The following is a 21,456-nucleotide window of genomic DNA, read 5'->3' as shown; positions in this document are numbered from 1 at the left end:
GGGCGTCCGTTTTTTTTGTTCGTTCGGTTTTGGGTGGCTTTCGTGGCCCTTCCTCTATAACATAATTTCCTGCCGCCGCCACTCGGCACTTCACCTACATTTCGTGTGGCGCTGCTGGCAGTGAATTGACCTTCTTCTCATCGTTTTGTGGCACACGCGTAATGAGGTCACGTCAGAGCATATTGGTGGGGAAAACCAAACGGAAACACGCTTCGGATCGGAAAAGTGGCACCATTCGCGACCAGGCACCGAAATGGAAAATCGGAAAACTTCCGCGACGAACGAGAAAACCCGGCACGGCCTGGTCTCGATCGTTTCACTCCGCGTTGGAAACGGAAACGATTTATGTGCGCCTCTTGGACTCAAAATCACAATCGCAGCCAAAGATCACGACCGCCGGCAAATGATACAATTCTTCTTTTCGGGGGGAGAGAAGTCCCAGACGGACCCAGCAGAGAGGGGCGGCTCGGAGCGATGGGGCGGCAGCTGTGCCCCACGGGAGGGAAACCCATTAGAGAGCGATTTAACAACCGGCGAGGCGAAGATTTTCCCCGAAGAGGGAACGCAAAGATGTGGCCGGTTGTTTGTGTGCTCTAACATCAAACCGGAGACGGAGGAAGACGACATCCGGGCTGGAAGACGCAGCAAAATATCACGGGAAGTGACGCTTTTTATAGGATAATTACATAACTATCGAGGGAAGCACATCGGAGCACGCCAAGGGGGACTTCCAGCTCGCATTCTCTCCTTCACCGCGGAAGCGGATCAGATTGTCCGGTGATTGTCGTCGCTGTTCGGGTTTTCAACAAGAACGTTATTTATTACTTCGGTTGCCTCCTGGTGATTCTTCAAGAGTTTTTGATCCGAATCCCAAAATTTGCTTGATCGTGAGGTGCGTATGCGGTGCAAATTATGGCACGGCGCGTGAGAAAGCACGACACAGCCGCTTGCACTCACTTCCGCCCGGAGCCACGATCCCATCCGCGATCGAAGGCGGAGCGACAAAAAATGCGACACGAAACAAGTGGGCTCGTATAAAACGGGAAGAAACAGAAGGAAAAAAATGAAGGGCCGAAGACGAAAAGGACAGCACGAGACCGGCGAAAGAGGAAGTCCGGTGTGCCTGGCGTAACGAAAGGAACAATGGGCACAGGAAGCATCCGAAGGGAAAGAAACGCGTGGATGAAACGCAAGGCCACACGGCTCTAGAACCAGAAGAACCAACCCGAAGGAGCCGCGTAAAGTGCGAGACTAAAGACAAAGCAGAACACGAAGACGCAGAATGAAGAGAGCAAAGAAGACCCGCCAGAGTCCGTCGCCAAGGTACGCAACGAAGGAGACGACGCGCGTTAATAAGGAAATCCCGCGTTTTTAATGGTCCGTCGGTCGGGACGTTGCGTGTGGCGGACGCATTGTTTCTTTATCTTTTCTTTTCCCCGGTTCCACCAACGGTTCCACCACCGGTAGGACTTCCTTTCCGGCCTGAAACGGCTTGAGCTTGTCTGTCGGCCACGCACACGGGTTGCGGTCGTCTAATGTTTATGTTAAACGATCCTCGCTTATCAGTCGCGCGGGCTCTCCCTGAAGGGCTGATCGATGGGCGACCCTTTTTCGGGCCCCCTTTTTTCGGCCCACACTTAATGGTGACAAGCAAGCAAGCGCACTGAACCGGCCCACTGGACCGGGTCTTCGTCCGCATTGCAGCCCACGTAAAAATCGAAACCGATCGAGAGCCGACCGGCGGTTGATCTCCCATTTATGATCGTCCGTGGCCGGCGGCATCGGATTTGTTTACATTGTCACACCCCATATCGTGCGCTTATCGCCCCGCGCGGTTCGGTGGTGTATTTGAATTAGATTTCCTGGCCCCCGGGGTCGGCTCGACTCTCTAATTGCTTTATTTTATTAACTCTCCGACGGGCAACATACGTACGCATGCCGCCGGTGTCTGTTAGAACGGGACCCACGGGCCTGTCTGGACTCTCTCTCGCTCGGCCGGCGTCCTCTGTCTCGGTCTGTCTGGCTCATCCGTCTAGCCGTCTGATCACACCGCGCCCGCGATCGTGTCTCGTCGCATATTTCCGGCTGCTGCTGCTGCTGCCGGCGACGACCTGCGGGGCTTTGCGTGCATCGCGCAGCGCTCCGGTTTTGCGTAGGTGATGACCGCGCTGTCACCGTCACCGCACCAAATTCAATTACCACGCAACTAACACGCGTCTGGTGTCGTCGGCAGACGACAAGAGATTTATGGAATATGTGCTAGAGAAAGTTAACCTAAGAATGGCAATGAAAAAGACCAAATCGCTGTGATCCTGTTCCTTCATCTATTCTCCGACAGACGGCTGGAGATGCTCTCTATTATGCGCACTGATCTGTTCGGAATACGAACATAATTGGACCCCTGTCCATTAACAATGCGTTTCCCTCATCAGACCCTCAGAACGAATTACAAATAATAGTTAAAAAATCAGATTGTACATCTGAGGTTATTCAGTAAGTTTTTATCTGTGGCTTTCGTTGTGTTAAAATTTCAAATAGTTTCTCAAATGACAACCTGAACACTGTTTGCCGGTTTTAGTTGAACCATTTTTAGAATGGACCATAGTACAGTGGGGTGAACGCTCACCTAAACGCCCATCGAAAGTTATTGGCTGGTTATTGTTTTTCTTTAGTCTAATCTTTATTTTGGAGCAAAAAGTTATGCTGCAAACGCTCCTCGCGATGCCGTGGTCGAAAAAGGTCCCTCACATTCTTAGCTCGTCCGCGCGGAACGGCGACGACAAACGACTTTTCACACCCTTTACCCTTTTTGCACCCGTCAATGTGTTCCGAGCGATGAAAAACATTCCCGTGCCCTTTGGAAAACATTCGAACCCTCAGAGGGAGAGGGAGAGCAGGGCACGCCAGACCACGAAATCGACGACGACGACGATAGATTAGCTGCCGAGCGCGGCCGAGACTTCCGCTCGCTCGGCCCCGAGAGTCTGTTTACTTTTTTGGCTCACACGACGGCGAACGGGCCACTTAGAACGGGAATCCACTCCAGGGCTGCTGGTGCTCTCTTCGGGGGGTGTGATGAAATGTGGTCGTCATGGCGACGACGATGACGTCTGCGATAAACATCACTTTCGTCAGCCGCCGAGGCTCGAAGATGATCGATTGGATGGGAAAAGGCGTTGAACGACCGTTGTGTATCCGTTCCGGATGATGGCAAACAAGACCAACACCCTCGCGACTCCCTCATATCGGGTTAATTTCCGCCGAAACGAAATTCTAAACAGTCCTGTCTTGGCGGCAAGACATGTTCATAACGACTTCTGATAAAACAATTGCTCTTCCAAAGATCCTCTAGCAGACGGAGATCTTTAGGTTAAGAAATGGTTTACGCCATCTAGAAACTATACCGGAAAAAGCGGCAGAACGTTTTGGCCACACAGCGAAGCGCACCGAAGGAAGTGTACCGCATCCGTTGGAACCGGAGGAAGTGGCAGCCGCGCCATTCCCAGCGGTTCGTGACATCCGCCACTCAGCACACCTCGGCCCGGTTCTCGGCTGACGTTGCCAGCGAGGGAAGTGCGCCGCTTCCCGGCGCTTCCCTGGACGGAGAAACACATGTGAAAATACATCACATCCGCCGGGCCACCCTCCCGAACGGCGTGCCGACAGCGGACGCCGGATCCTCCTGAATTTGTATCACCGTTTTGGCATCGCTTCTGTTGGCCTCGTGGCAGAAGGTTGATGAAAGGTTTCCTTTCACGCGGGAAAGCGTTGACGGAATGTGGCCACCCGTGGCCGTCGATCGGTGTGTGTGTGTGTGAGAGGGAGAAGTGTCTTGTGGTCCCGGGCATTTACCGCGGATCAACGGACTAAACCAAATCCAAAGCGAGACCCAAAAAGAAGAGCCAACCTCAGCCGCGCAGTCCGATGCCGAATCGATCAGAGTGCGCGCAGTGGCGGAAATGCATTCATCTTTGCAGCTTCCGTCCACCATCCGGCGCTCCCGGAAGGTCATCCCCGAGGGCCGGGGGGAAGCCATGTAAAGGGCCTCTTCGTTTTGTTTTACTTCCGTCCCAGGCCGGCCCGGCCGGTGACGAAATGGAGTTTGTGTTGCCGCGGAGCACAAAAGGTCGCCGGTCGACGGCGGCGGGCCCGCTCTATTCGGCCACTTCCGCCCCCACACAACATGCGTGCGTTTCGAATGGCCCCGAGAGCGCATTGTTGGGCCGGGGGCAATTGTTATGCGATGTTTCTGCGATGCTGCCGGTACTGCTGGTGACGCTTGGCAAGGTATTGTGGTTGCGCGCCACTCGTACCAACCCGTGGCACTTACTTCCGGTTTTTCCTCACGCGTTACCCACTCACTCGATCCACTCCGGACGATGGCTGTCCAATGTTTGTTTCAGTGTACGATTGTCTGATAAAAAAAACGTATTTCTAATCAGTTCACTGTTTGGCGTTTACTTTCAGAGACTCGCAAGCGACTCGTAGCGATGCAGGTTGAAGCGGTGACAACGAAGTGGCGCGTCCCACCGCTGGACCTGTCGGCGGTCAGTGTCCTTACGAACGAGGCCGAGCGTCGCTGGGCTCACGGTGGAGAGCCGACACGACGCGGTGACACGGTGGTGTCATCCACGAAGAAGATCTCGTACGGGGCCGACGGATTGCCGGTCGATCCGCGTGACTGGACGCGGGCCAACGTGTGGACGTGGCTGATCAATCTGGCTCAATCGGAGGGCCTGGACATCAGCCCCGAGCTGGCGCAGAAGTTCCCGATGAACGGCAAGGCGCTCTGCCTGATGAGCCTGGATATGTACCTGAGCCGGGTACCGGTCGGTGGCAAGATGCTGTACCGTGACTTCCGTGTCCGGCTGGCCAGGGCCATGAGCTTATGAGCGAATCGGGACCTGTCAGGGGAACATAGACTAAAGCCTTATAAGTGGGGGAACTCTAACGGCACTCGACGCTAGGATCGCATGTTGAAATCCGCGCTCCTATCGTCCATCGTCTGTCGCACCAATTGTAAGCTAAGGTATTTAATGAATGGATTAGGTGTTAGCATTTAGTTACCATAAGCTAGCTTTCCAAAGTTTTTTTTTTTTTGTACATCTCCTATCCATTTTCCATTGGAAACGGAACAACACTCGAAGGTACACACCAGTAACAACAGTAATCTGGGCAGTAATTTCAGCGCTGCAGCGGAGAAGAAACCAAAACTAAGTATATGAAAGCGCTTGCGATACAAAAAACGGGGAAAACAGATGTGCAGCTAACGCGGGAGGAAATGATGTTAAAATATATTCAAATTATCAATCCTCTGTTTCACACTTCTTGGTCAAACACTGGTAAACTCCAGAGCGAGCGAAGGAGCTAGATCTGTCCATTATTTTTAAGCCAGACGGTAACTGAACATAGTGAGCCTTCTCTCGTCGCCAGCACGATCGTTACTAGCGACAGCGACTTTGTATTGTATATTTTAGCGTTAAGTTACTCTAGTCAGTAAAGGCACCAACAATATGCTCTACGCGTTCGCTTACTTTATTACGCACAGCGTAACACAGAAAGAAACTACTAATGATTCGTTTGCATTCATCATTCGAATTCGCTGTTCGAAAAAGTGCAATATTTCAACGTCGATAACCCGTTAATATCGGTTAACGAAGCTGATCGATAGATACTGATCCTTCGTTGGCAGAGGTTGGTAGTGTTTCCGGGTTCACTTTACGGTCGGCAACAGCATCGAGCGGCACGACGCGAAGAAGCTTCTGTATCCCTCCTCTGTGTAACCTTTATGTTTGTGTTTTAATTTGTGTTCTTTTGTAAATTTTACTTCCCGCTATCACTCTTTCTCACTATCTCTCTGTGTGTAATGTCTGCTGCAAAATCTAAAGGTTCGTATCGGTCAGTGGGTGAGTTTTAACGTGGTCTGAGGACAAACAAAAACACCTCCCTTCGGCTCTCCGACCAGCATTCTCGATGGCGGCGATCAACTCGGTTGCCATTGACACGGTGCGGCCGTCACCGAGAATTAAAAAAATCTCCCCCAATGGCATAACCAGCGATGACGTGTCGTTCGAAGCGTACAAACAGCCGAAGCACAAGTCCAAGCGCCGCAGCTTCTCGCCGATGGTGCACCAGAACCAGATACCGTCACCGGACCTGTCGCCGATCGAGTTACTGCAAACGTTTTGCATCTCGCCACGCCAGAACACACCGAAGGCGGCAGTGCATGCGGCCAAATCCGGCGACGTGCCGCTCAAAACGTTCCTGTTGGCCAAACCACCAAAGACAAGGTACGTAATCGATCGTACGATCGGCTTTTCGGTGAATGATTTTGGTTTTCATCCTCCGCCAGACCACATAAGAAACGATCGCCGCAGAGCGACGACTCGGGCGCCGTAACGCCCGTGATCAAGCACGAACTGGAGCACCGCATATGTGTGTCGAACATCCTGCGGGACATGGGACTATCAAAGTACATCCGTATCTTCACCAACGAAGAGATTAACTTCGAGGTGTTCCTTACGCTGTGCGAAAAGGATCTCCACGACATTGGCATCCACTGCAAGGAGGACATCGAGAAGATCCTGGCCAAAATTGCCGACTACAGCATGAACGTGGACGGCTGAGGCCCCGGGGGGTTGAATGGACTCAATTTGTTTTATCATTAACATCATGTTAAGAATCTCTCTGGCGCTTTGAATAATTTTAATAAAGTGATACTCGATACTTGCGATTTATTTTAATTTCATTTCTTATATACGATAACGTTTGAAGATGTCAGCGAATGTGTCCGGAGCTGTGCGTTGTGCTACAATAATGCTTGTATTCCCGGGGGATCAATTAGTCCCAACACCGTTGATCATTCGATAGTACATCAGATACTCATTTTCATACTCCCGGTAGCTGCGTCCGTTGAACAGTCTCATGGCCGGCACATACTTTCGGAGACTGTTTGCGACGTTAAAGTTGTATTGTACGCGCGTTTTATCCAACACCTGACGGGTGCCGTTAGTGATCAGTTCCATTTCGTCCAACAGTTTACAGATACGGCCATGGTTGCCCTGCCAGCGCTGTTCGAATTGCGCGTGATCGATGTTGATCGCGCTGACCACGCACGGTTCAGTAGCGGACGCACGGACCTGTTTTTGCAACTCCACCATGGCTCCAAACTGTTTGAGGGATGCATCCGCACTCGTTGCAATGCTCGGTAGCAGAGCAAGGACGCTGAAGGACGATGGTTCACAGAACACGGCCGGATTGGGGGCCAGGTAGAAGTGAGCAAATTTCGAGCGGCCTGTGAACTTCGCAAAGGCAAGCGTTCCGAATATGTTCAGCTCGCGTACCAGCGGTGGCAACACTGCGGGACTGTACGCTGGTACTCCATGGGAAGTGGCCACCGTACTGTCCAGTCGGCTGACCGATTGATCGCTGCTATTAAGTGTGGTCTTGTTGGGGTTGTGCTTTTGGCGCATGCCGCGCACCGTAACATGGCTCAAATATTTCGAATAGGCCACCTTTTGCTTGATCTGTCGTACGAGACTGAGCTCGTTCTCCATGTGCTTCGAGATGTCTTCGATTTTTGCGTATATCCCGCGCAATTGTGCCAGCACCTGATCGTGGTTTTGTATCTTCTGATCGACCGATGCAATTTCTTGCTTTTTACGATCGATTTCCGTCGTCAGGAATTGAATCTGGCCCTGGTTGTACTCCCGCGAGTTCCAGTGCACCAGATAGTCCTCGAGCGCTTCCTCGGCCTCGTCGTCCATCGAGTTGAGCAGGGCCAGTTTCGCTTCCAGCTCGCTCGCACACGGTGTGTACTTGTCCAGATAGTCCTCCCTGGTGTCGTGCACCAGCCGGCGATGGGCCACGGCGTCCAGGTAAACGGTGATGTGATTCGTGCACAGCTTCCCTATGCCGACCTGCAGCAAATCGTGATCGGAAAGCGTATCACTCTGCTTCAGGTTCGTCTGGCGGTTATCTTCCTCCGAAATTTCTCGCAAATGATCATCCTTTCGCTTCAGTAACACACCCCACAGCAGATGGTTTGGAATGCCACGCAGCACTCCGCGCAGGTTCGACCACAGTTTATCCTGCAACGCGCGGTCACCGTGCTGGTTCGAATCCTGAAACTGCTCGTAGAAACGTTCCAGCAGTTCGATGCACCGTTCGATGACTCTCTCCGGCGACTCTGCATGCGCCGGAAGTTCGGTTCCCTTCGCAGGAATAATGCGTTCGATGCGACGCGCCTGTTGGGTCTCTTTTTCTATGCCGCCTTTTAGTGCCGTTTCGTAAACGGCGTACAGCGAGGTTTTGCTCTGCAACTCCTCGAGATTGCGTTGCAATTGAAGCTTCTGGGCGTCTGTTGGTGGAGAAGGAAGTGATGAATGCATTCGGGTTCTTTGGGACGAATGTGCTTACTTTTTGCTTTGGTTTGAAGTCCGATCGTTTCAAAGCTGCTTTGCGAGTGGCTTACACGGGACCGTGTCTCAGCGATCTTTCTCTTCAACTTTTCAATCTTCTCGAAACGCTGCAGTTCCGGTGGCAGCGTGTGAAGCATAGAATTCTAAAACAGTATTACGGTCTCATTAGATACTTTTAGTTCGGGATAGTTTGGTTCCACAGCCTTTACCATCACAATCTTATCTTTCTGCTGGTGCATTTGCAGCTTTTTGACGAGCACATTCTTACGCATCAGCGCTATTTCCTGCCTCGAGCGTACTTTTTCTATGATATGGCTAAGCACGGAACTTTGGTCACGGAACGATCTGAAATGGGCCGCATTACGTCGGTAGCAAAAGTATCGTTTCTTTATGTTTCAGAAAACAAAACTCACCTTTTCAATGTCTCATCCGACGGAATGCTCTCGGGCGGGCAGCCCAGCTTCGTGGCCCATTGTTTAAATTGCACAATATCGTCCATTTTGAGGAAAATAACACAATTCGACACGAATAACAAACAACCAGCCGTTTTTTCGCGTTCTTTGTTTGTTATGTTTTGTTTCTGTTTCGAATCTGACACTACTGTCAAAAAAGCCTGTTGCGTTAAAAAAGCCTCTTACGTGAGATGTGAGTAGTAAGCGCCATCTGGCGACAGATTCCAATGAAATCTTTTTTTAATTTTCCACATTTTAACATTTTCTCAATAGATGGCTCTATTCGCAATAAAAAAAATCAGATTAGATTGTCACAAAAGTTTGTCTGATTATAAACAATGATTTCGAGGATCAATAATATTAAAACAATCCAATAGAAAGAACCCAAGATTAGATTCTTCCCTTTCTTCTTCCATGCCCGCCTGCTTCTTATTTGGCAACAATCGCTGAGCGGTCGTAACCCTTACCAGAGACAATGTTAATCTCTGCTGCTCTCTGCAACGGTTCGCTTTTACGGGCGGGGTTGTTGGCCCCGCGCCAACTCCCCTGTCACGCCGGTATCGGGAATCAAAACCTGTGTGACTAGTGACATCCGGTCCAGGGATTCGAATAAAGGGCTGAATAAAGATAAAGGGCGATCGTCTTCCTGTCGCTCCGGCCTTACCACAGAACCCAGTGCCGTTGATACACTAGAAAGTAAGGAGGGGGCAATATTAAAAAAAAACGGCTCCCGTGACGTCAGTAAGCGAATCATTTTGATCGGGAACTGGCCAAATTGCGTATACTTACTGCACAAAGAGCTGCACAGAATATTGAAACTCATGATCGGTCGCAATGTTTACGTACACACTACTTGAAAGCATGGTTCTTCAATGCTGCTTCGACCCAACCTCTTAGTTTACCGAACCGGCTACGCTTGTCTGGACTTCGATTGGACCAGTTTTTTGTGCCAAACTTGAACAAAAAACAACTTCCTTTTTACGCACACCAGACCATCGGCTGTGGAGATGGGTGGAGCGAAGAATTGATTCTACTAATGATAGTATGGTATGATTTTCCCCCTCCTTGTGCGTCATCCTCCTTTCCGCAACATCATCATTCCTCGCCGCATTATCCTCGCCGCGATCGCCAGCGGCAAAACGGAGGAAGCCGGTCCACGTAGCTCTTAAGAGTCCATGGCGACGATCATCTCGCACCAGTGCGAGTCGATCATTCGAGCGCGCAACATCTAATCACATGTACCAGTCCCACCGAAGCGGTTGTGAGAATCTGCACTAGTGGAAGTGTTAATTGGAGGACAAAGAACTCAAATCAATCTCGGAGACAGCATAAAATTAGAACGATGAAAGCGTTCATCTCGCTTGGGCTGTTGATATTCGTGCTCGCACAGTGCGCCCTGTCCGTGCCACTCCCGCAAGTAAGTTCGGCGCCTTCTTAGCCACACAAGAAACCAGAACAGGCAGGTTTCATCGGCGTGCCATCATGCGAAAGCGATGTTGAATTTATTAAAATCCACGAGCAATTTAAATCCTCGCTGGCACACCTGTAACCTGTAGGAGCTCCGTTGGTGACGTGAGAAGAATCAAAATGTGAATATATTTACAAACGCGTCGCACCTTTTATTACCATATAAAAGCTGTCGTGGCTCTAGAAGGTAGTTTCTCCCGGATTTTATTAAATTTTTCTCGGAACCTTAACTGTCGCTTGTGTCCTACATATGGCATTTGAAATGGTATAAATTTTTGCAAAAGGTGCTGGCGCGAGTGATAGAAAATAGTGTTTGTTTCTAAAACTAAGGCGTTGACTCACTTTGGAAAATACAGCCAACAATCAGTGTGACGCACTGTAAAGACTGAATTACGGTTACAACATTCGCACGATCAGGAATCATTACCTACAGCACGTATTTGATGGAAATTACATTCCCGATCGTGACATAGAAAAAAGAGGATCCCGATGATCGATCAAAAGACGCGAATCGATTACATTGCGACGTAAAAGCGCGAGTGACGAGTTTAAAAGAACAGCTCTTGGCTAGGGAGAAAAAGTGCGTCTTTGGATCAATTCCCATTACCTCATTAGCCTTAAAAGTGCTTAGTCACAGGCGTTCTAGTGACTTGCGGCAATGATCTTCTTTTCTGTGTTTTTTTTAAGTCTCCGAATCATTTTAACATCCGCGAACCGCGAGTGCCAGATCAAGTGTATTAATTTCGCGTCTTCCGTGCTTCGGTTACCTCTTGTTGGCTATCATTTCGGACGTCAGCAAAATTTTTTCGCCCCGCTGATTAATGTGTTGAGTAGAGAGCGAGAGGGAGAAATAAGGTCGAATTAGCTTCAACACAATTCAGTTTACCTTCAATCAGTGCAGAGGACAGTTATTGAGCTTTTCCTACGTTTTGCGTTGTTCTTCACGGTTCGCTGATTCACTTTTAATGAGAAGTGAGATAAAAAACATCAAAATAGGAAGTATCGTGTGCCACCCAAAAAGACATTGAAGATTTACTGCCGAGTTTCTCTTCGCTTATGTTTCTCTGGGCACTAGTATCTAATGGTGCAAAAGCACCATTGTGTGCTATGAAGAGAACCATCGTTTTACTCTAGCTTAGGGCAGATGACCGTATGAAAGCAATCTTGATCACACACCCCCAAACTGGTTTGTCCGCAACAAATATGCCGAATATTTCGGTGCCTGCAAAAAAACCATGTGTGTGCCAAAACTCTCTTCTCCATTTTCGGACACCAACCCATAAAGCACGCCTTTGTGCGGCGATGAATATTCATGACTGTTCTTCTGGAAAAGCGGATGTATAGTTTCATCTCGAGTTCGGTAGCCACTAGGCAAGGTGACCAATTGAACGAAAGAACTGCACGCCACCAGAAGCGACGAACCTCCGGTCGGGGTTTTGGTCAGTGTGGTGATTGCAATCACGGCGCGTCGCACGATACAAAACAAAAGTAAAAGTTGCCCGGCAGGAAATAGATCAATTCGAACCGGCATCGTTGTCGGTTACACTTGACATTGACAATGAGTAGTGGTAGGCAGGGTTCGCTCCGAATGGCCCCGCCACGCGCTTTACGGTGCGGCGATTTTGCTTGGAACATCACTCACGCATCGTTACAGCCCGATGCAGTCAGTGTACGAGTAGTATAAAAAAGTCGTTTTCTAGTATTACGAGACTTCCTGCGAAGAACTTTGCACTGAGTTACCGGAGCAACATTGAACGGTGAAGGTTTCCGCGACGAGCTAATTCCTCTTCGATACTCTGATCGCAAAAAGGAAGGTGATGAGTTTAGTTACGCAGTTGGGGTTTCAAAGATAAAAAAAAGTTATTATTGGAAGGTCATTAGAGGAGCGAAGCGAGACTTCATCTGGCTCGCTGCCTGATGCTGATGATCGACTTATCGTGATTAACTTCTGTATGAGATCCGAGAACTAGCTAGAACCTTCAAAGGGAAAGGATGTGTCAGGAATTTTAATAATTTATAATGTACGAGTATATAAATGTTCATCTGGCATTTTCCTTTCGACTTCCGGGCGATGCATTTTACATCGCAATGGATGCATTTATTCCACTGTAAGCCAGCCAGCAGAAAGACACACGCGGAATTCTATATGTACATGCACTGCCTACGTCACTACTGCCGTTAGTAGCGAGTTTAAAAGGAGTTCTGGCGAAACAGGTTTACTATCAAATGTTGGATTTCCTCGAAGAGCGAATATCGTTAATGTTCCGCGCAAAACCTGTTACAAAATGAGATGGTTGCTGGTGAAGAGCAACGCCCGGCACCTATTTTTCAAAACGTCTACGCAATGGCGGCTCGTTTCAACACAAGAGAATATGCTTGCCATGCTATTAATTAAGTAGTGTTAAAATAAGTAGAAGTTTTCAATCAATACTGGTTGGTGACTTCAATAAATTCTCGCATCGCCGAACACCTTCCAGACCGTTTGTTTCAAGCCTGTAAGAAGATTCTCACACTATCGTCAGCCACGTCTTGTTGCTGCAACAATAAATTATCACGATCGAGATCTGTCTGTCTGCTGTGACGATCGATTGAACAGAGTTAGCACTGTTGAAGCATGACAATGATCGTGACGAGGACAATGCTAGAATCCCATGTTTATTAATGAACGTTGTGCAATGCGAAGCACTGCAACAGTTTTACTACGATTCTCGTAGAACATTCTGTCATATAGAACATTCTAAACGTGGTTGAGATCATCTTCTATGAACACACTTCATTTCGCTTTCAGTTTCTTACGTTCCGCGATGGGAAGTTCGGAGTGAACTTTGGTGGATACCACGCGGAGGCGGGTCTGGGAGGTTTGCTGACGGGCAACTCAGCCCACGGTGGCCTTTCCGCGTCAGCCGGAACTCCCCATGGACAGCAGGCCGGAGCCGGACTCGGTGGAATCGTCGGAGGCAACGGTAACGGTTTGTTGGGTGGCTTTCTTGGATCTTACGCTAGATCGCCTGGCTACTATTGATCTACAGAAGGGCTTATTTGTCGTTTCCTAACACACTCTGTTCAAGAACCCAAAAGTGCTACGAAATTTCCTAACACATCGAATTCTGTAAAATCTGTATGTCGCAACACGAGGTGAAACATCCGAAGCCTTTGAAAGTGTGTTAATAAAGCAAACGCTTATAACTGCTCTTTACACTAACTGCATGAGTAAGCTTCGTGTTGATCCTAATGCTTGTAAATAAATGTGAATAATCCTTTGAGGCACGCAAGTGCAATAGGTTGGTTGGGTTTCGGGAATGCATGCTGAGAATGCAACTGCACTTCAAACGCTACGCACACCGCAAGTAATGCGCAGTGAGGTGGCTCTTAGGCGCAAACACTTATCGCAAGAACCCTTCTTAGCACGGACCGCAGGAGGAGCATATGCTGGAGCCACGGCCGGACATGGCGTTGGTGCCAGTGCTGCGATTGGAGGAGGACTCGATGAAGCCGGTGGAGCTGGCGGCGTTGGCGCTGAATCTCATGCCGGAGGTCTGAGCACGAAGGTAGTTAAGCTGGGACAAACCAACGCAGGAGCACCACCGACCGAGGTATGACATTGTCAGCACGCCGGTCAGAAGCGATATACTAACGCGATTGTTTCTACAGGTTGTCATTTCCAAGCAGCATGGACATGAGGCAACCTTCACACGGATCGATAACCACGATTACTCGAAGGAACTGCACACCGAACTGACGGCTCCGGCCGCACATCCGGCACCAGAGCAAAGCTTCACAAAGACTAAAACCTTTTACAAGAAGAAAGTTATCAGCCATCCGCACAAGGTAAAACTAAGGTGAACATGGTTCTTTACTCCACAAGACACTTGACTTCACGAATTCCACACACACACACACATGAGCTAACACCCCCAAAAATGTTAGGTTGCGGTAGTGCAGACTTCTTCGTTTGATGGCGGACCATCGCCGGGCTTGGACATAAGTCGTTTCTTCGACTTCCAAGCGTTCTCCAACTTGGGTGCCCAATACGCTCACCCACCATTGCCTCCACCGCCACCGCCGCTACCGGCACCGATCGTACACCACCATAAGACCATTGTGAAAGAGTCGTCCTTTCAACCCACCTTCCAAAAAGAGGTACAGCTCATTCGGCTCGAATTTGAAATTGCTTACAAACGCATCACGCTACACCACACACCCGCTATCATTGTACTATATACTCATTAAGCTTGTCGATGCTTTAAGTCGCGTTCGAAGCGGAGGACACTCTGTACGGTGCGATAATGTTACCTTTTCGTCGCCAACAGATCCACACTCGGGTAGATTCCTCTAATGGGCACAGCGCCGGTGGAAGCAGCACTCGCGTGGTCGCCAGCTCCACTCATAACTCCAACTTCTGGAACGATATATTCAATGTAAGTGCTAAGATGTGAACCAGTGTGGTGACCTAGTGTAATCCAATGCCGTGTTTACAGATTCCGATCTCCACGCTGTCGGCCGTTAACCAGTTTCTGAACAACAAATCCGGAAGCGGAACCGTTCATGTCGAGAAGCGCGTTGAAGTCCACTAATGCATACATCATAAGAACATTCTTTAGATAACACCACGTGAGGGTCACATAATGGATTAATACGATCGTTTTTAATGGACACCTCCATTTTTAAAACGCGCAATAAAAAGTACATAGCGGAAGCGGATTTATTTTTATCTTGTGAAGCGTTGACCTCGCGTGAAGTGGTAAGAATGACCTTTGAGCATGTTTCGTTTTGGGCCATTTGATTTGACCAGAAGGGTACCAAGATGCTGCGAAACGTGTCTGAAATGTAAAAAAACAGGTACCTTTTAGGTAGGTATGAGTATGGGTGGGAAGGTAGAAGGGCACAGTAGTGATGACCGGTCGAGCAGAGATTATTCCGTTGTTTTTGTTTGTGGACGCGTTGTTTTTTCGCCCTAAATCTAAAAGTACAAGTCAAGTTGGACGTTATTAGTTGCAAAGCATCTTTCTGAAGCCGAGGGACATTTTGGGGGCTTCAACTTTTGTAGATCGTCCGCAGATCATTTGTCTCGCTGCACACATTAATCGGTTTCTATGCGAAAGTCGTTAATTGAACGACGTGCGTGTTGGGGGACCAACAAAACTTTAAACTACTGTTTAATACAGTTCTGCCCGTTCCAATAATTATTACAATGGATTCATAAGTAATAATTCATAAATAACGTACATAATTATTATTACGAATGTTCGGTCGAATCAGCTGTCAAACAATTTTCTTGCACGGGAGCGCGTTTTGACAGCTGTCAAAATATGCTAGGGAAGGTGTTTTATTTTTCAGCCCATTGAAACGTAGAAAATGAGAAGGGTTTGTTGGCCTTGTGCGGAAATCCATTACGTATTTGTGTATAGAAATTCTGATTTCCCACTCCGTAAAGAACCAGAAATCTTTAACCACCTGTGATAGTCGAAGTAGTGCAAATTGCAACAGCAAACTCTCTCGCAATCGCAGCAAGAGCACCAGGTACAAGTTCACAAGCAAACAGCACAAGGATGAAGCAACAGCAAGCTGCGACGGAGCAACCTTCGAAAATATTCATCAATCCCAAATTCGCGAAAGCTCACATCAACCCGAAGTTCCTGGCAACGCAAGAATCACTGAGACCGCCGGTGGAGAATGCACCAGAAACGATCGTGGCCACTATGCCTGTCCAGGGTAGCATCCACCTGAATCCAGCTTTCCTCGAAAGGTTACGAATGCAACAGGTACCAGCAGCAAGCAGTGCAACAGCGCCACCTGTAACGAAGATTGCATCAGCCTTGGCCTCGAGCTCGTTCGTCCCACAATGTAGCATTTCCAAGCCACCGTCACTTGTTGCGAACAAAATCTCCTATAGTGGCCCCGTAAATCCTATAATTAAAAACACCCGAAGAAAGCTGATTCGTGCCATACCCGTCACCAGCGCTTCGTTGAAAGCACCCTCGAACGCTCCTACTCTAGCGCCACTGGTTAAAATAGGAAAAAACAAACTAATCCGGAGCACCGTGCCACGAAACGTCGTATTGGAGAATGTTAAAGCGGCGGGTGTGATTCCGCAGAGAAAGTACCTCAAAATTGATCGGAGAGTTCCGAAACGATTGTCCCCAGGAAAGCCTTCGTTCGTGAAACGTTACGCCCTGTCGAGGGTCAACAGTATCACCGCTAAGCGAGTGGTGATCACCGATCCGAAGCTGCTGAAACTGTAAGTTCCCGTGAGCGACACTGTCCGGTAGATGTTCTGTTTTCTTTTCTTTTCGATTTCTTCCGCTTTTAGCACTCGGAAAGGAGTCACAAAACCTGGGGCGACCACAAGAGGTCCCCTCCCGTACGCTTCCTCAAATAAGCGCTTGGTGCTGGTGAACATCAACGGAGTATTGTACCGTTCAACGCCCAACACGCTCCAGAAATCTGTTCCGGGTAACGGATCATCTCAACGGACTCAAGGCCAGCACGTCGTACCGGAGATGGCTAGGAAAGGGAAAGAACACTTCCTCGTCATCCGTGGAACTCGGTTTGCGCTCGATCGTACCGGTATGCGCCTCCGAATGGTCGGTTCGGCGGGTCCCGTTCCGGAGAAGCGTCCACCGGAAACGCGAATGCATCGCATCGATATCGGCGGTCTAACGTACAAAGCGCGCCAGGACGGGACGTTCGTGCGGACGGATGTCCACCGGACGCGTAACCATTTGAGCGTTGCCAAACAGCGAAGTATCCAGGTGCTGGCGACTCGGTTGAAAAAGTGCAACGAACCGTGCCACATCTACCGGCGGTTGGGCAAATGTTTGGCCCACAGCCGGGGCAAGTGTCCTAAGCTGCACGATCCGAAGCACATCAGCATCTGTCGGAAGTTCTTGCGCGGTGAGTGCACCGTCGAGGGGTGCTTAATGTCGCACAACGTTTCGCTCGAAAAGATGCCCGTCTGTCGGTACTTCCTCGAGGGACGGTGCGTGCGCGACGTGTGCCCGTATCTGCACAAGAAGGTCAGCGAGAAGGAGCGCATTTGTCATGCGTTTTTAAACGGATTCTGTGCGCTGGCCGGGAAGGTAATTGCTGAAGATCGGTCACCTACCGGTAGGATTGCCATTGTATACTATGTTTTGTTTTCTCGGTGGTAGTGCCCCAATCGTCACGTATTCCAGTGTCCCGAGTACGAGCGGGACGGCAAGTGCGACCGAAACAAGTGTCCATATCCTCACGGACGGAAGGAAGCCAAAAGTAAGCCAACCATCCAATCGGCGCCGTCTGAGAAGTCCAAGAGGGGAACGGTTCCATCGAAACGGCCGGAGACAATCGGACCGCCACCGGTGTTGCCATTGCGCTATTATCGTGAAGAGGCTGCGGATCGGGAAACAACCGCACAAACGGGTGAGTTAAGTGTAAGTGAGCGTAATCAGTTGAAACGCATGCTCGGTGAAGTGGATAAAATGAAACTGAGGCACGCCGAGGCACGTGATGGCACTCCGGACGACGACGGAAGCGTAAGTATAGCAAGCGATGATCGCGCCGAAGCTGTCGATATTCCACCAGTGGGAGAATCAGCAGCACCTGGTGGCCAGGGAGAGGAGGGAAGTGAAGAAGACATCCGGCCGCTAGTGTTACGCCGCAAGAAGCTTGGAACGTTACCGTCATTTATTCCTATCTGATCGTCACCACCGAGCACGCGTGTTGTTGTGTTTTATTGCAGTTGTAAGTAGTGAATACGTGGACTGAAAAACGGTCCTGCAAACATAGAGTATACTAAAATAAGGATGTGTATAGTGGTTTTATTTGCATAGTATATGAATAAATTAAAGAAAAATACAGCCTGTGTGGTTGTCTTAAATAACAAGAGACTCTGAAGGTTTTCTTACTTTTGTGTTTCAATAATCCGAAAGTGTCTCCGAAATCTTTCGACCACGAGCGGTGGAAAAGCTCCTTAAAGCTTCTCGGTCTTCTTTCGGTCCCTTATTGTTGGTCCTTTGCCAGGGCTGAACTGAACTGAACTGAATCAAATTGAATAGCGTTGAAAAGCAAGCTAGCTGATGGGAAGTGTTCGCTGACACGCGCACGATACTGTTGACAGCTGATGTTTTGAGGAAGTAAACAAAGCAACTCGTTCGGTTCGTTTTGCTTGCGACGGTGTGTTGTGTTTTCTAATTTCTAGTGATGTAATCTAGACACCATTCAGAAACCGCTTTAATCAGCTTACACTTGACCACCGTTAGTGTCCGTTGATGCCAACCATGTCGCTGACAATGCTGCGGACCGTTTGTCGCTTGCAGCAGCAGCGCCGGCATCCCGTGTCCTTCGCGCACTGCAGCGCCGGTTGCTTAGCGATTCGATATCAAAGTACGGCTGGCGGTGGAAATGGGTCGAAAGGCGAAAGGTAACTTTTCATGTCTTCTCAGGCAACTATTATCGCTAACCTTTATCGTTTCTCATTCCTTTCCCGGCTTCGTGCAGCGACGAGAAGCAGTCTGCCAAGGAACGACTGACGGTGAAGTATAGCCGAGAGAATGTGAAACGCAACGTTCAGGGATACGTCTTTTCGCGGTTCTTCGACTACGTGAAGAACTATGACAAGGTACTGGAGAAGAAGTTCCCCTCGGCGATGCACGTGTACCGCGTGTTTCTGGTCGGAGTGCGGGACTTTTTCAACGACATGAAAAAGCTAGTCAAAGTGACGAAGATCGTCTACACGCACGACAACGATCTGCGATGTTTAACACGGAAAGAGATCGAACTCTACTACCAGATGCCACGGGACATGAAGAAGGTCGCCCCAGTGCTACTGATATCGGCGCTGCCCTTTGCAAACTATGTGATATTCCCTCTAGCGTGAGTACCATTGGCTCGACCAGAACGACAGACAGGCAATCCGTAATGCATTCTTCCTTCCCATCAGCTATATGTATCCTCGAACGCTGCTAACGTCGCACTTTTGGTCGATCCAGCAGAAGGCAGAATTTGCGCAAATCGACCTCCGCAATCGGCTGGTTTACAATCGTCGTGTCTTCCGCTGCATGCAATCGAAGCTGGAGGTGCTGAAAAAGAATCAAGATCCTATGCACGAAAAAAATTAGCAACATTCTCGGTTTGTTGGGCAGCGGTCTACACCCGACGTCCGACGAAATTCTGGCCGCGAAAGAAGCCTTCCAGCGGCCACCGTTTCATCTCAACAGTTTGAATTCGTCACACTTGGTAAGCGTGCCGTGCCATCAAAAGGATATCGAAATTAGATTAACGGCAGTTTCTTTTTTGTGCGCAGAAATATCTTTGCCGGCTGCACGGAATTCACGCAGGGCTGCTGCGGCGGTTTCGATTGAGCGAGCGGACCTACATCGTGCACCACATGGATATGGCCATCAAGCGGGAAGGCGGAGTCCACAACATGCCGGTCGAATCACTGAAACATGCGTGCTTTCTCCGGGGATTGAACGCGACCAACCTTAGCACGGAGTCCATGGTCGAGTGGCTGCAGGAATGGGTGCAAGTGTCGCTCGTCGTTAATGAAGATTCCATTAGCTTGCTGCTTCACCTGCCTATTCTGCTGACCTATAATCATACGAACAACTGGATTCTGATACACTGACCGACCGACCGACCGACCGAATACTTAAAGTGGAGGGTTTCTGGGAATGAAGAACAATCCTCACGGACGTATCAAACAGAAATCAGGGCCTTTTCGTCGAGTACATAAAATAAACACAAGCCAAGTGATAGGGTAAGACGATGCGAGATTTCAGAGGCCGAATGTTATCCGTCACATGATTTGTTATCGTTACTATTTATCTTGATCTACGTTAAACGCGCTACCATGACAGAGAACAATGGGCGCGCCGCTCACCAGTGTTCTCTGTACGTTTTTCTTGTCTCAGTTTTAATAAATCAGTGAGGTGGGCGAAAAAAGTATTTCAGCTACAACTCGTCGTCCTTATTCTTTCAAAACACGTCCTGAAGGAACCGTTTGTCTTGTGCAGTGTGTCTCGAGTAGTTCCACGAATCCGAAATTCGTTACAGACACCTGTCCTTGCGCTCCGATGAATACGAGTTGTACGATATTTTTCCCACGCTCCGAATTTTTTTTTTTTCTGTTGGCCGCAACGCAGCAGCATCACGTTATAAACAGAGAGGAAAATGATGGAAAAACGCGCAAAACGGCTCGCTCACCGCATGCTCAAGAACGACATCCGCATCCGCTTGCTCCGGAGAACGATCCGGACGCAGGGCGAGAATTTCGGCCGAGCAGAGTGCCAACTGTCGTACGATTATCGTGCCGCTTTATCGTGAAATAATTATTTATAGATTCCTAGAGACGCGGAGTTGATTTTATCTACGCTTCTACGCTTGGACGAATAGAAATTGAGATATGTTTGCTAGCCCATTCCGCTGCGTTACTACTTATTTTATGTATTAGATCGAGTACTCTCCTTATTCTTTTTACAACTTTCGCATCATTGCGAGTCTTTAAGGAACACTGGCAAGCTCCTGGCACTGTCCCCTACTTCGTAGAACTTCGTCAGGATTTCACGTCGATATCACCACTTGTCTCATTTTGCTCCAACCAAAACGGTAAGCTGCTGATTGCGGCGAGCTCTCCCACTCTCCGATGTCCCTCGTGTCCTCGTGCCTTGTGTCTGTATCGTGGCCTTACTACCTCGAAAAAAGACCCGAAAGGATGCGCTTAATCTCTACCAACCTTTGGTTGCGTCTTTCTCTCTCGCGCTCTCTGCCTCTCTAGTATCCGGAGAGGACACCGAGCACACTACTAGCCGGACTGTGGAGCCTCTCGGTCGGTTCAGTCTCAACCGAGTGCTCGAATCGTACGGAGTGGCCGACGTGTGGATCGTGCTCGGTGGCCAAAGTGTGGAGGTCTCGGTACGGATCCATCCGCTTGGGAAGAGCCAAGCAAGCCTTTGTTACCTCCCCTGCAAAGAGTGCACGTTGTTTAGCCAGCGTTTACTATCGTTGTGGTTCCCGCAGTGGTCCTTTCTGGTGTGTGAATTTCATCGTTTAAAATTTAGTGGACACCCAAGTGGAGCAGTAGCGTCGAGGGCTGACTCGTTCATCATTCTTTTAGCACTGGTGCTGCTGCTCGAAAA

At 49.2% G+C, this 21,456-nt stretch overlaps 6 protein-coding genes across 7 annotated transcripts; 5 read left to right on the top strand and 1 right to left on the bottom strand.

Moving 5' to 3' along the window:
* Positions 1–4,490: 4,490 nt before the first annotated feature.
* LOC128268129 (ETS homologous factor) lies at positions 4,491–5,393 on the top strand. Its single transcript, XM_053005150.1, has one exon. The coding sequence runs from the start codon at positions 4,491–4,493 to the stop codon at positions 4,890–4,892; it is 402 nt and encodes a 133-aa protein (XP_052861110.1). The 3' UTR covers positions 4,893–5,393.
* A 356-nt stretch (positions 5,394–5,749) lies between these two features.
* LOC128268074 (uncharacterized) lies at positions 5,750–6,720 on the top strand. The gene is made up of 3 exons (XM_053005084.1): positions 5,750–5,888; positions 5,966–6,290; positions 6,353–6,720. Exons 1-3 carry the CDS (start codon positions 5,867–5,869, stop codon positions 6,624–6,626), a joined length of 621 nt encoding a protein of 206 aa, XP_052861044.1. The 5' UTR covers positions 5,750–5,866; the 3' UTR covers positions 6,627–6,720.
* A 116-nt stretch (positions 6,721–6,836) lies between these two features.
* On the bottom strand, positions 6,837–8,919 carry LOC128268281 (augmin complex subunit dgt5). The gene is made up of 4 exons (XM_053005333.1): positions 8,834–8,919; positions 8,630–8,765; positions 8,419–8,563; positions 6,837–8,359 (listed from the first exon to the last, which is right to left on the bottom strand). Exons 1-4 carry the CDS (start codon positions 8,917–8,919, stop codon positions 6,837–6,839), a joined length of 1,890 nt encoding a protein of 629 aa, XP_052861293.1.
* Positions 8,920–10,081: 1,162 nt separating this feature from the next.
* On the top strand, positions 10,082–15,033 carry LOC128278350 (one cut domain family member 3). 2 transcript variants are annotated; one of them, XM_053017063.1, is made up of 7 exons: positions 10,082–10,289; positions 13,128–13,302; positions 13,745–13,932; positions 13,991–14,167; positions 14,267–14,479; positions 14,650–14,757; positions 14,818–15,033. In XM_053017063.1, the coding sequence occupies exons 1-7, from the start codon at positions 10,215–10,217 to the stop codon at positions 14,911–14,913; spliced, it is 1,032 nt and encodes a 343-aa protein (XP_052873023.1). In that variant the 5' UTR covers positions 10,082–10,214; the 3' UTR covers positions 14,914–15,033. The 2 variants fall into 2 exon arrangements, with proteins under 2 accessions (XP_052873023.1, XP_052873022.1); XM_053017062.1 differs by having other exon boundaries at positions 13,128–13,308.
* Positions 15,034–15,706: 673 nt separating this feature from the next.
* LOC128277701 (zinc finger CCCH domain-containing protein 3) lies at positions 15,707–18,171 on the top strand. The gene is made up of 3 exons (XM_053016202.1): positions 15,707–16,577; positions 16,650–17,418; positions 17,491–18,171. Exons 1-3 carry the CDS (start codon positions 15,889–15,891, stop codon positions 18,016–18,018), a joined length of 1,986 nt encoding a protein of 661 aa, XP_052872162.1. The 5' UTR covers positions 15,707–15,888; the 3' UTR covers positions 18,019–18,171.
* A 304-nt stretch (positions 18,172–18,475) lies between these two features.
* On the top strand, positions 18,476–20,258 carry LOC128278113 (LETM1 domain-containing protein 1). Its single transcript, XM_053016776.1, is given in 5 exon segments — positions 18,476–18,740; positions 18,818–19,192; positions 19,260–19,425; positions 19,427–19,555; positions 19,623–20,258. Coding segments are annotated over 5 exon segments (1,146 nt in total). The 5' UTR covers positions 18,476–18,588; the 3' UTR covers positions 19,947–20,258.
* Positions 20,259–21,456: the final 1,198 nt, after the last annotated feature.

Source organism: Anopheles cruzii, chromosome 2, assembly GCF_943734635.1.
Source record: "Anopheles cruzii chromosome 2, idAnoCruzAS_RS32_06, whole genome shotgun sequence".
In the NCBI taxonomy this organism is placed as follows: domain Eukaryota; kingdom Metazoa; phylum Arthropoda; class Insecta; order Diptera; family Culicidae; genus Anopheles; species Anopheles cruzii.
Note: the sequence above shows the minus strand (reverse complement) of the source record. Positions and strands in the feature narration are given on the sequence as shown.